Source organism: Molossus molossus, unplaced genomic scaffold (genome assembly GCF_014108415.1).
Source record: "Molossus molossus isolate mMolMol1 unplaced genomic scaffold, mMolMol1.p scaffold_m16_p_13, whole genome shotgun sequence".
NCBI lineage: Eukaryota > Metazoa > Chordata > Mammalia > Chiroptera > Molossidae > Molossus > Molossus molossus.
In genome coordinates, this window is record NW_023425348.1 from 42,000,303 (window position 1) to 42,014,089 (window position 13,787).

At 38.3% G+C, this 13,787-nt stretch overlaps 1 protein-coding gene across 2 annotated transcripts in view; it reads left to right on the forward strand.

Moving 5' to 3' along the window:
• The window catches only part of PAK1 (p21 (RAC1) activated kinase 1), a 76,559-nt gene that overhangs the window by 36,513 nt on the left and 26,259 nt on the right, over positions 1–13,787 (forward strand). For both annotated transcript variants that reach the window (XM_036257827.1, XM_036257829.1), the window contains exons 6-8: positions 5,958–6,074; positions 8,748–8,922; positions 11,004–11,067. In XM_036257827.1, the coding sequence (XP_036113720.1) occupies positions 5,958–6,074; positions 8,748–8,922; positions 11,004–11,067 (356 nt within the window). The remainder of the gene's footprint in view (positions 1–5,957; positions 6,075–8,747; positions 8,923–11,003; positions 11,068–13,787) is intronic.

Below are 13,787 nucleotides of genomic sequence, written 5' to 3' on the forward strand. Positions count from 1 at the left end.
TCTGTTCATTTAAGGTGTCCTCTGAAGTTGTAGTGAATGCCCTGTCATATGAAGGGCTGGTGAGTAAAACTAGATGACCTCAAAGATCCCTCTGCCTCTTTTGCTCACAGATTCTATTTTCCAGAGCAAATAAAGTATGTTGATATGTTTGAAAGGATCTTTAAATAGTAAGCTGTGAGATATATATATGAATACTGCTATTCTTTTTATTTTATTTTATTGTTTAGAGAGGAGGTAAGAGGGAGAGATGGAAACATCGATGAGAGAGAACATTGATTGGCCGCCTCCTACATGTCCCCCAGTGGGAATTTGGCCCACAACCTGGGCATATGCCCTGACTGGGAATCGAACCAGCGACCTCTTGGTGCATGGGTCGATGCTCAACACCGAGCCACACCAGCCAGGCGAATACTGCTATTCCTTACACCTGATGTTGTCTCTTGAATAAAGGTGGTTATGTCATGTGGATTTACTAAACATTTGCAAAACCTCTACTCTGTGGAGAAGTGGCAATATAGGGCTGACTCAAACATTGTCCAATAATCTCCTAGTCTTGTGAGTGACACGAAGGCAACAACCAACAGTTACAATGCAGTGTGCTAGAAGTTCATGAGGCCAGGGGTTAGGTCTGATTTGTTTATTGCTGTATGCATGACATCTGGCAGGTAACCACTTACTGAATGAAAAGTTGGATGTATAAGAGAGTTTCTTGATGGTTGAGTCTGCGCTGAATGAGTTAGTTGTCTAGGGTAAGAATTAAGAAGAAATGTGGGTATTCCAGGCAGAGACAGAATAAATAGCATGGGTCAAGACAAGGGGGTTCGCAAGGTATGCTTTACAGGAAACAGCAAGTAATTTGTTATGACTGGAATGTGAAGTGTGAAGGGACTAGAAGTGGGTGACAGGGAGTGGTAAACAGGTCAGATCATGTAGGAGTTTTGACTTTATCTTAAAGGCTATTAAAGAATTTAAAGCAGGAAAGTAGTAAGTTCTAACACAGCATTGAGTCACCATTCAAGTACTTTGAACCATGCTTCCCACAGTGCAGATTGGTTTACTCTGAGTCATTTATACTGTTATCAATTATAAAAAATGTTCACCTGTCCAGTGCCTGATAGCATGCTCGGTCCTTTCTTATTACCATTTCTTGTAATCCTGACTGGAGTTCAGTGAAGTCAGTTATTACTTTTGTTTTATAGTTGATAAAACTGAAATTGAGAAGGGTTAATGGCAATAGGTATCAGATTCCCAGACTGTGTTGCTTTCCCCTGATTCATTCTTTCATCTAATGGAAGATATAGAATTAAAAGATGGGGTAGAATTAGCAAATGTTAAGATCTTTGGGAGGTTCTTACCACTATTGAATAGTAAATTTTTTTTTTAATCCTCACCCGAGGATATTTTTCTATTAATCATCAGATAGAGTAGGAGGGACAGAGAGAGAAAAGAGAGAGAGGGAGAGAGAAACATCGATGTGAGGGAGACACATTGATTGGTTGCCTCCTGCATGACCCCGACCAGGGCTGGGGACTGAATCGCAAGTGAGGTACATGCCCTTGACCAGAATTGAACCCAGGACTCATTGATCTGCAGGCTGACATTCTAACCGCTGAGCCAAATTGGCCAAGGCTGAATAGTAAATTATTGAAGGAAGCTTAAGCATTGCTTTATGGCTCAAATATCTTTATGCTTTAATGGGAGGAGTAACAGCTATCATATATTGAGTGGTTAATATGTGTCAGGCACAGTGCTAATAACCTTATATATATTAGCTCAATTAGTCCTTATAATTACCTTGTGAAGAAAGTATTATCATTCCCATTTCACAGGTAGAAAAACAGTTTCCTAGAGACTAGTAATTAGGTACTGTGGCAGAACTAGATTAGAATGTGGGTCTTCTGAGTGCTAGTCCAGGATTCTTCACACCGTGGCTGGGGACTGAGAAAGAAGATGTCAGAGAGGTCTTATAAAGGAGAGTGCAGTAAAGCCATAGCTATGTTGTTCATTAGAGAGGAGGAGGAGGAGCCCTGGGGCTCATGCCATATGGCAGAGAGGATAACACCTGCTTGGTAAAAACCTGTACTGGTTTAGTATCTATAGTTAAAACCACTCAGGTTGTCAAGATATTTTCTCTCCCAATTCAGAACGTTTGTCCCTGTGGCTCAGGACTTGGTATTTCCGTACTGTTTTTACATGAGGGATATGGTTTGTATTGTGGTAGCATGTCATTATTTACCATATTGGTTTCATACAGATCACTTCACTTGATTTGTGAAATAATTGGACAGGATTGTTATCCCCATAACACAGTTTAAGAAATTGAGACTCAGAGAGATTTAATGACTTGCTCCCTACCCTTGAATGAGTTAATAGTAGAAACCAATAGAAAATTCAGTTCTCCTGATCATTCATTTATTCCTTCATACTATACATATTTACTTAACACCTTCTTTGTGCCCAGGTGTTGGTGATACAAAAAGGAATGTGCACTATCTCAGTCCTAGAGGGAAAATTAATAGACTATAGGGATAAGGGCTGCAAGAGAGGTATAAATAAGTACAGTGGGGTTCATATTTAATGGAGTGATTTATTCTGCCTAGTAGTACAGGGAAGTTCAAACAGAGTTGTTGGGCCCTAATGATTTGTTAATTTAACAAACATGATTTTAAGGGCCTTCTGGCTCTAAAATTATATTATTTGTGGCATTGGTTTGAGATTTCAGATGATATGCCTTTCAGTGCTGAATTCTCATTTATAAAATGAACACCTACTGTGTGATAGGCTGAGGATTCAATTACTGGTAAGGTTTTTGCTCTCGATCTCAAAAATTAGTGAGGAATCAGGACACAAAAACAAGAACTTATGGTGTCAGGTAAACGCAGGTAATGATACCAGGCAGAGAAAAGGAAAATGCTTTGTTGTGTGAGGTAGCATGAACAAAAGCCAAGTCAAGGATTCATCATTTCAGGCCAAAGAACTTGGACTTTGTGCTAGAGCTAAGGAATATTTTACATAGGAGACTGATATAGTTGGATGTGCATTTTAGTCTAAACTAACATCTTAGGGGATAAAAGAGAATTCTTAGAAATTAAAAATATTACTAAATGAATAATTTCACAAGGATTAAAAACTACATATAAGGATGAATTAAGAATACAAATTATAAAGACAGATGCAAAATATAAGAATAAGGAACACAGGGCGTTTAGGTGAAGAGATTTAAGAAGAATTAGAGAACCGAAGCACTGGAGTGAAAAAATAAAGGAAGAAATTGGAACCCTCAGAATGGCTGGTGAGAGTGTAAAATGGTGCAGCCTCTGTGGAAAACAGTCTAGCAGTTCCTCACAGGGGTAAGCATAGAGTTACCTTATGACCTAGCAGTTCCACTCCTAGGTATATATCCAATAGAAATGAAAAGATACATTCACACAAAAACTTGTGCATGAATGTTCATATGAGCATTATTCATAGTAGTCCCAAAGTGGAAACAACCCAAATGCCAATTGATGAATGGATTAAAAAAAAAAAAAGCATTATATCAATACAGTGGAATAGTATTCAGACATAAAAAGGAATGAAGTACTGATAATGCCACAATGAGGATGAACCTCACAAACTTGATGCTAATTAAAAGAAGCTAGAAACAAAAGACTACTTGTTGTATGCGTCCGTTTATATAAAATGCCTAGAAAAGGTAAATGTATACAGACAGAAAGATTCGTGGTTTCCTAGGGCTGGGCATGGGAGTTTGAATGACCTATAGAAGGGCACAGGGAAACTTTTTGAGGGGATGGGGATGTTCTGAAATTAGATTGTGGCGATTGTTGTACAAGTGTATAAAATTAATAAAATCATTGAAATTGTCCAGGTGAATTTTATGGCATGCAAATAATACCTCAACAAAGCAGCTTTTTAAAAGTAAAATTTTTAATTGTATGTAAAACCAGTCAATTCTTACTATGCATTTTAAATAATATAAAAATAAGAGGAGTTTAAAGTGAATATTCTTCAGGAATACCTGTTAAAGATGGTAGGTAGATTGAACAGAGGCAACTATTTCTTTAAATCTCACTAGAACGATAATAAAGGAATGGTCTTTTAAAGGCATTAAACCTAGAAGAATGGAGAGAACAGGAAAAGAGGAAAGCAGCCAAGTAGGGGGACAGTGACAGATAGATAGATAAGCAGTAACTGACACCAGGAGCCTGACTCCAAAGCTGATGGTGGGCAAAGCTGATCTGTGTATCTGGGCTGCAGAATTCTCAGAAGGCTCAGGAATTTGTAGCGCTTCTGAAACGAGGTGAAGTAGAGTGGGAGGGAAGAGTGCTAACAGCGGATGCAGTTCAAGTTATTTAAGATGCAGTTAGATCCCCACATCTCTTCCCCTATTTGACACCACTGAGTGATTGCCCTTCTCTTCCCTAGTAGAAAACTGGGGGTTTATTCTCTGGAGAGAGTAAAACTGAGGATTTCAGACATAATTAAAGATAAGAGTATCATATCAAAAACAGGATAATTAAGTGAATATATACATACTGAATACTCATCCTCTCTGCTTACCAGGCTCCTAGAATGCTAGTAGTCAAAGTTTTCTTCTTAAAGCAAGGGATTAGAAGATTCTTCTCTGGATCTGACCAGCCTAAATTGTAAAGACAAAACAGGGAAGCTTCTCCAAATGATCCAGTTGGATTCTTCTATAGTGTTACAACCAAAAACAAAACAAACACCCCCCTCCCCAGATTATGGTGATGATCACACAACTCTAAAAATTTATTAAATTCATTGAATTCTCTCATCTGCCAGGAATATTCATTTTCCCAGCGAGTCCCATGGCTTGCTCTCTTAGTTCATTCAGACCGCCGATTCTGTGAGTTCTCATTGGAGAGGTCTTTCCATGAGTATTCTGTCTAAAGTAGTAGTTTCCTACTCCCAACCAATCTCTACTCTCCTAGTTTATCTTGTTACTACTACCTGACACATTGGTTAATTTTGACTGTTTCCTCTTCTAAAATGTAAGCCATAGACCAGGGACTTTATTTTGTCCTTCAATACAGCCCCAAACTGTAGAAGAGAGTCTGGGACCCAGTAAACACGTGAATGAGTTAAAATCACTGGCTTTTTTAAAAATAGAGGTTTGAAAAAAAAAATAATAAAAATAAAAATAGAGGTTTGTAGTTTTTAGACATAATGATAATTTAATTGAGTCCTTACATCTTTCTAGCACCTTATCCTGTACAAAGTGTTGTTACACCCATATTGCGTTATTGTATCCTCCCCATGGCCCTCTGAGTAAGGCAGACAGCTGCTGTCATTATACCCATTTTAGAGATGAGACACTTGTGCCTTAGAGTAGGTCAGCTTTGCCCAAGGACCCCAGAATAAGAAACAAAAATTTGGGACAAAACCTGTATCTCTTGATTCTGGTAGTTGTTAATACTACCACCCAAAGCTGTCACATGGGAAAAGAGAATGTGTTGCTAAGAAAGATGATGAAATTCCTTTCTCTAGTATCAGGGAGCAAACAAACCTGGAGTTTAGAGTATACATCAGGGTGCCCCAAGGCCACAACCCGATGACAAAGAGGCAGTCGAGTTAATTCCCATCTTGGTTCCCTAGTTAAATTTTGTTGAGAACAATAGTAGGGAGAAAAATAATTAGAGCAGAAAAATATCAAAATATATGCTTTGACAGGGAAGGAACCTCTGTTGCATTTTAGAACTGAAAGTGACTTGTTATAATTACACCACTACTTTTTCTCCACATTCCTCACATGGTGAAACCTGAGACAAAAGGATAGCTTCATTGCCTATGGTCACCAAAGCTAGTGGCTTATACATACATGCCTGGCACTGTCAGTTTTATGTTATGCCCAGCACCAGCAGTCCTGTTTAAATCTTGGTAGCTTAAGTTTCATGTCAGCTGGACCTGATGAATCTGGCTTTTTCTTCACTGCACAGAATGTGAAGACTGTATCTGAGACCCCCGCAGTGCCACCAGTTTCAGAAGATGAAGATGATGATGATGATGCTACCCCACCTCCAGTGATTGCTCCACGTCCAGAGCACACAAAATCTGTGAGTCCTTGGGGACATGGACAGCCTTGTGATTCATTAGAGTTTGGAGGGAGAGGGTAGGGTTGATGCTCGGGGCCCAGAGGTTTCATACTCTGGTAGTGGTCGTTAGATTTTAGAGTTGGTGAGATTGTTGAACCAACTTGATTGAAAGGTACTTTCTTTATGACTAAAGACAATAAGTTGTATATATATTTATCATGGGTTTGCAGATAGTTTCAAAGTGTTCTGAATAATTGGTGTTTATACCAACTCAGCCCTCGTTTACTTAGTTTGTTCTCCACAGACAGGAAGATATACAGAATTAATGTTACTTAGTGCAGGACTAACATAAATTATTCCAGTCTCCTGGGAAGGAACAAATTAGCCGACTGCAGATCTTTTCTTCTCTGTTAAATGTGCAGCGTTCAGTCTCTTAGAACATCATTGATGATACTGAAAGACCCAAGAGAACTGATAAGTACATTACTGCTATTAATATCTGGATGCCTGATATTGGCAATGATTTTTATTTAACTTCCTTGGAGGTTCTTTCGTCTCAGAATAGCTACAGTTCATCTGCCCTCACTGTGCATACGATGGGCCCTGTGCCTTTTACTTGATTTAGCATCAGTGAGTGTTGCCCTATATCAGATGATAACTCTCCTAGTGTTTTTTCTTTGGACTTTTTATTATGACAAGAGCTTTTTAATGAAAGATCTAGGACTTAAGCTCTGATAATACAAAAAAAAAAGGGGGGGCTTCCTTTGGATTAGAGCATTCAGGGAGGTGTTTAAGCAGAAGTTGTTCTGTGGAGGAAATTTAGGGGAATTAGATGACATTTTAGGATGAAGACTTATAAACAGAATCTGTAGAATCACCTTTCTGTAGGTCACAAAGTCATCTTAAGGAAAATGAGCTTCAAAATTGGAGAGTTTTCAAGATACCTTACATTGCTATGGCCTTTTTTGGTTTGCAGTCATGTTCATTAAAAAAATTTTTTTTTCCTACTGAATTGTGAACTCCTCAAAAGTATGTATGTATGTATTTGCAGTGCTTAATATAGTTTTTGGCAGGTATCAAAAAAGCAGTAAATATTGAATGAACAAATGGGTAAATCTGATCTTTATAGCATTCCTTTCTAAAAAAGGCACCATTAATTCCTAATTTATAGAAAAAGAATCTGAGATTTAGACAGGTGAAGTGATCTACTTAAAGTTTCTTAGTAAGCAAAAGAGCCAGGATTGAAAGCAGGTAATTTGTTCTAAGTGCAGGTTGCTTTCCAGCATAACACAGTGGCTTTTTGTGTGTGCAGATCTGTGCCGGGAGCCAGAGAAGGAGACTAGTGGACAAGGAAAAAGCAGGGTTTGGACCCTCAATGAGCTATGTCAGGGGAACTGAAGAAGAAGAAGACAAGGCATGAAAGTACAGGCCTTAGGTGCCAGGGTATCCTTTGTCTATAGGTATAAGAGTAGAAAATTAAGAAATCATTATGCTAGAACAGTCAGGAAAGAAGCCCTCCTCTCTGATCTCAGTGTCTTGACTTAAGTTTTCTTCCATTTCCTCTTATTAAAATCCTGTCTATCTTCAGGATCTAGCTGAAGAATCCCATTTATTTATTCATTGATTCATCAAACATTTATCTAAATGCATGCTTTTTATTAGGCAACTGCTCAGAGATGAATGACACATTCACTATCTGCATAGAGCTGATAGATTAGCCAAAAGATAGTTGTGATATTCTTATGAAATAAATCTGACAAATGCTTTAAAGGACCTTCTGGGGAAAGGGAGCACAAATAATCTGAACCTCAATAGTTCAGTTGCTCCTTTTTAAATGACTTTTATCCCTTTCTGCCTTGTAGTTATAACTTTCTCACAGACTTTATTCACAAGAGGATGGGCAGCATTTTGTATAGTGAGGCAAAGAGTAGATTCTCAGTAAATGTTTATTAAATAAATGAATATGAGAGATAATAGAATTAGCAAAATTTTAAAAGCTCAACATCTTTTGGGCATGATTTTAATCATTTCACACATTAATTGATTTATTACTACAACAACCCTATAAAATAGGTATCCTTAGTGTCACCATTTTACAAACAAGGAAACTGAAACACAAAGAAGCTAAGTCATTTGCCAAAGGTCATACAAACGGTAAAAATAAGAGTTGAGATTTTAGCCCAAGCAGTGAGGTTCTAGAGTCTGTGGTCTAAATAACTGTACCCTACTGACCCTTTAAGAAGAAAAATTGCAATTCCTCCTCTGCAAGTGTTCAGGATTTAAAGAGGGAGTAACTCAAAAGAAGATAGTGTTGTGTTGTATTAGTAGTGCAAATACCGGGTATTCATTTCAGCTTGGGAAAGAATAAAATTTTGAGATGAAGGAGATTCCCATCCAATGATAGACTGTCCTTTAAATAATTTTTGTTGAAAGTTGTCTAACCTGTGTTGAATATCTTTAGTGTTCAGACTCTCACTCACCCTTGTGTACACTGAGAGCAAGGAAGGTTATTCCAACCACAGAGGATGGGCCTGGCATAGAGGAAGAGGAGCATAGATTTTGACCCGGGAGAAGGGATGAGTGTGTTGGGATTTGTTCTTCTGTGGATGTTCTAACATACATTTAAGAGAGGCTCCTGAGCTTCCCTATCCCTAACAAAGGCTGGCCTTTCAAATTCTTGTACTAACAATGCAGGTATACACACGGTCTGTGATTGAACCAATTCCTGTCACTCCAACTCGGGATGTGGCTACATCTCCCATTTCACCTACTGAGAGTAATACCACTCCTCCAGATGCACTGACCCGGAATACTGAGAAGCAGAAGAAGAAGCCTAAAATGTCTGATGAAGAGATCTTGGAGAAATTGCGTAAGCACTTTGTAGCTTTCTGAACCTTCCTCTGCTATATGATTGGTCGAATACAAATATAGAATTTTATGGCTATAAAGATCTCAGTCCTAAGCTTGCTGTTCATGGCTGGCTCGCTACGCTTATATCTTAGCCACAAACTGTGCTTCTCCTCACCCCGCCCTCCTCTGCCTCACCAGCCCTGATTGAATTCCATATTAGGATGAGAGAGAATGTGGATAGTTTACTTCAAGGTCCATGCATCCCTCACCCCTAGGCATGGGTTATGTAGATGACCAATCACTTATATCTAGTGAATAATCTGGAATGTTGTATTGAGAAAGACTGAGGCCCTATCTGTATTTGGTGGGAAAGAATGCTGGATTGATTTTTTAAAAATTATTTGTATGTTTGCCATTGACCTAGGGGAAGACAGATCTGCCATCTTGGTTTTAGGGAAAGGAAGAAGGGAAGCTAACATTTTGTGGGCTTGTACTATGTACCAAATGACAAATAAGGTATTTTATTGATTTTTTTCCCCCCATTTATCCCTTATATTTGCCTTGTGAAGACGGACATTATAATCCTTTTTTTTTTTTTGGCGGTATTTGAGGCTCAGGGTTGCTAAATACCTTGCCCCAAATCACATAGCCAGAAAGTGTCAGGGCTAGGGCTAGAACACAACTTGTGCTCTTATAACTAGAGCATGCTGCCCCTTGCTCTCAGGTGGAAACTAAGATATTACTTTCTTTAATGATATAAATGGGGGTCTATTTAGTGTAGCTTGCTTCTGTGCTCCAGTAAACTGCAAGAGAATTTATATTAGAAGGAAGGACTAGGTTGATCTGTGGGCTTGAAAAAAATCATTTGATAAAGGATTTGATATATTCTTTGTACCTGTATACCTCTAAAGAGGATTTGATGTGACTGATCTGGCCAAATCTGCAAGGTGGTGTTGCTTTTGAAAGCTGAGGTTTCTGGATCTCTAGCTTAGTAGCTCTCAATTTTTTCTTTATCATTTTTGTTTAAAAAGAAAATTTACTCTTTAAAAAGTTGCCCTGAGCCCTTATGAAAAGATGAAATAAGAAAAGCCATTATCTAGTCATTTATTTGCTCCTCTATGTAGTCTTTTTCTCTGAACCAGATTTTTTAAAAAAATTAATACTTAGGATTATGGAAAGCAGACTGCGTGGTAGTTAAGGACACTTGGGTTGAGGCCCCAGTCCTGTCACAGACTTGGGACTTGGGCAATTTCCTACTGTTCCTGGGCCTCCTTTTTCTTATCCTTCAAATAGGAATGTTGCTACCTGTCTCATTGGCAAATCAATTGAGATAATGTATATGAAAAATACCAAATCTTATTAATTGGTATTAGCAGAAAGCACTTTGGACTGGGAGACTGAAAACCAAACTCCCGCTCTTAGCCCTTTGCTCTGTGACCTTGGGAGGAAGTATCTTCCCTCTGTGAACCTCAGTTTCACTATCTCTAGATTACAAATTGTGAAACCCAGTGAACTCTCTCATACCTCTTTGTCTTTGCACTTGACATACTTCTGCTGTAACCCCTTCTCAACTTTCTTTCCCTAACTTATACTTACCCTGCAAAAATCAGTCCAGATATCACTTCCCATCTGAGGCCTTTCCAATCTGTATTTTGTGCCTCTTTCTGTACCCCCTTGCCATCTAGCACAGTGATTATTATATTTTCATGGAGCTTTATGCTTGTCTGTCTCCTCCATGAAATTGAGCTTCTTGAGAGCAGAGGTGTTCTTAACTGTGTCAAATACCTCTTTATTCCTAGCACTCAACATAGGACTTTGCACATAGTCATTGAGCATATTAAATGAGAAAATGTTTATTGAATGAATGAATTTAAAATGAATAAATGGCTCTTAGGAATTCAGAAATGGAATAGATTACTATGAATAAAAGTGTAAGAAAATGAAACTTTCAGATGGAACTCATGGGAAAAAACTAAGGACCTCTTTTATTTAGTTTCTGGGTGTTGGAGGGACATTTGCCAACTCCAGGGTTTGGGGAAACATGGGACCTGTTTTGTATCTTGAGCTGGGAAAAATGATTCATTTTTGTTTCTTTCAAAGGGAGCATAGTGAGTGTGGGCGATCCTAAGAAGAAATATACACGGTTTGAGAAGATTGGACAAGGGTTAGTAAGGATATTTTCTTTCCTTAGAGAAATGACTTAAAATTGTGTGTGCTGGTTTATGTGATTTTGCTTTTGTTTTGCTTCTCAGAAACTTTGTTCTTCTTTCTCTATTTCACCCCTCCCCCATCTGAAGGTGTTATGTTAGGTGGACTTCAGATTTGGCAGAATTATGTTTAATAGGAGAGATGTGCCATTAGCTGACCATGTTGCTAAAAATACCCCTGCAGTGAGAATTGAAAAACTATTTATTTTCTTAGCATAAAACATCCTTCCCAAATTATAGCTCTGCTTTTTTTGATTAACCCTATTTACCTGGTGCTGAGATCTGCCAGCACTAATATGAAATGGGAGACTTGGAACTACAAATCCTTCTGTTAGTGTAATGGGACCTGTGTTTCTAGGTGGATGGCAGAATTCATGTCTTCTGTTCACTGGTTCCTTCTCTGCATCTTGTATGCTGCCCTCAGTGTACTGAACTCAGCAAATCTTAATTGAGCCCTGTTATGTGGTAGGCACTGGGAATACAGCTATGAATCAGACCTCATGTCTACAGAAGGAGATGGTGAAATAAAGAATTGTAATACAGTTGACCCTTGGACAACACAGGTTTGAACTGTATGGGTCCACTTATATACAATTTTTTCAATAAATACTGTAAATGTATTTTCTCTTCCTTATGATTTTTAAAAAATATATGTTTTTATTGATTTTTTTCATAGAGAGAGGAAGGGAGAGAGAAATAGAAACATCAATGAGAGCAAGAAATATGGATCGGTTGCCTCCTACACCCCACCTCCCTGGAGATCTAGCCCTAAACCTGCGAATGTGCCTTGACCGGGAATCAAACTGGGACCTTTCAGTCCATGGGGCAATGCTCAGTCCACTGAGCCACACTTGCTGGGCCCTTATGATTTTCTTAACATTTTATTTTCTCTATTTTATTATAAGAATATAGTATATAATACATATGACAGGCAAAATATGTGTTAATTCACTATTTATGTTATTGGTAAGGCTTCTGGTCAAGAGTAGGCTATTAGTAGTTATGTTTTTGGGGAGACAGAAGTTATACATAGATTTAAAAAAATTTTTTTTTATCCTCACCGGAGGACATCCCTCCATTTTTTGTTCAGGTAGAGTGGGAAGGAGAGGGAGGAACAGAGAGAGAGAGAAACATCGATGTGAAAGGGACACATCGAGTGGCTGCCACCCTCACGACCAACCAGGGCCGGGGACAAACTGCAACCGAGGTACGTGCCCTTAGCGGGAACCGAACCCGGGTCTCTCAGGACCGCAGGCCGACGCTCTAACCGCTGAGCCAAACTGGCCAGGGCTATACATAGATTTTTGACTACACAGGATATCAGTGCCCCTGTTTTATTCAAAGGTCAACTGTATACTGTGATAAAACTTAAAGTGTTTGGCCGTTATTTTGAGCAAAAGAAACCAGACATAAACGATCAGATACTCTATGATTTTATTTATGTGAATTTCAAGAACAGGCAGAACTAATATATGCTAATGGAAGCCAGAAAAATTGTTGTGTCTGAGAGGGGGCTGCTGATTGGGAAGGGGCATGAAGGAACCTTCATGGGTGAGGGTGGTGGTGAACACATGGGTGTATACATATTGAAAAATTATCAAATTCACTTAGTATTTGTGTAATTACTTTGGGTAAGTTGTATCTCTATATAAAAAAGAAAATAATGAGATTTCTATAGATCTACAGAAATAGCAAAAATTAAAAAGAAAAAAAAAATCTGGCTTGTAGAGAGCTATCAGTGTTAGTTGAATGAAAGCATTGCTGCTAATGAAGTCACTGAAATTTTCTGTTTTAGTTTTTTTCTTATAAGTCCAAAAACTGCTGAAAATAGGATAAAGTATTGTATAGCATATTGGTGTTTTAGTTATGCAATATTCTATAGCTTACATCTGTTATTTGCAGCGTTTGTTTAATCCTTAAAACAACCGGGGACTTGAATGAGTCTCATATTTTTCCTAGTGGAGTGCTTTTTCTCCCAGATATGCTTTCATGAGTCTGACCTGATATAAGACAGTTAACATCTTGAGAAGGAAGTAAGAGTGATCTGGTATGGCATTTCCTTTCGCTAATTACATTGAGATACTGAGAATGTAGCAGAAAGGTACATGGACAAGTGTGGGCAAGTCAGGTCCCATCTCTGGACTTCAGTTTCTTATCCATGAATGTAAGGGAGAGAAATTGTAGATTCTGGGCCTTTCACATCCAGAAATTCTGATTTTCCTTTAATTCAGGTGTGTGAATCCCATAAATAGGCAACATCTATAAAATGTGTTTTCCTTGCTTCTTTGACAGGCCTGATAGTGTAAGGGAGGGATGAAATATTTATTAATCACCTATGCTGATGCTTCACATTCCATGATTTAAAAAAAAGAAATGTCACATAAATATGATGAATTAGCACTATTATAATTTTTGCTTCTTCCCTTTAAGACTTAAAGATTTTTTTGACCCAGAATTCATATGTCTAATCATATGTCTATATAAGGTAGTAATAATCAAGTACTATCCAGAGAACCTGAGTAGCTTTCTAGACCTCTGTAATCGCAGAGACATAGTCCCAAAATGTCTATCCCCCTAGGTCTTTTAAGAATGATGCATCTGGTAGGATGGGGGAGGATGGACATAGGAAGATAGACATCATTTATGACAGAAGATGGCTAGAGGTAGGATAATCACT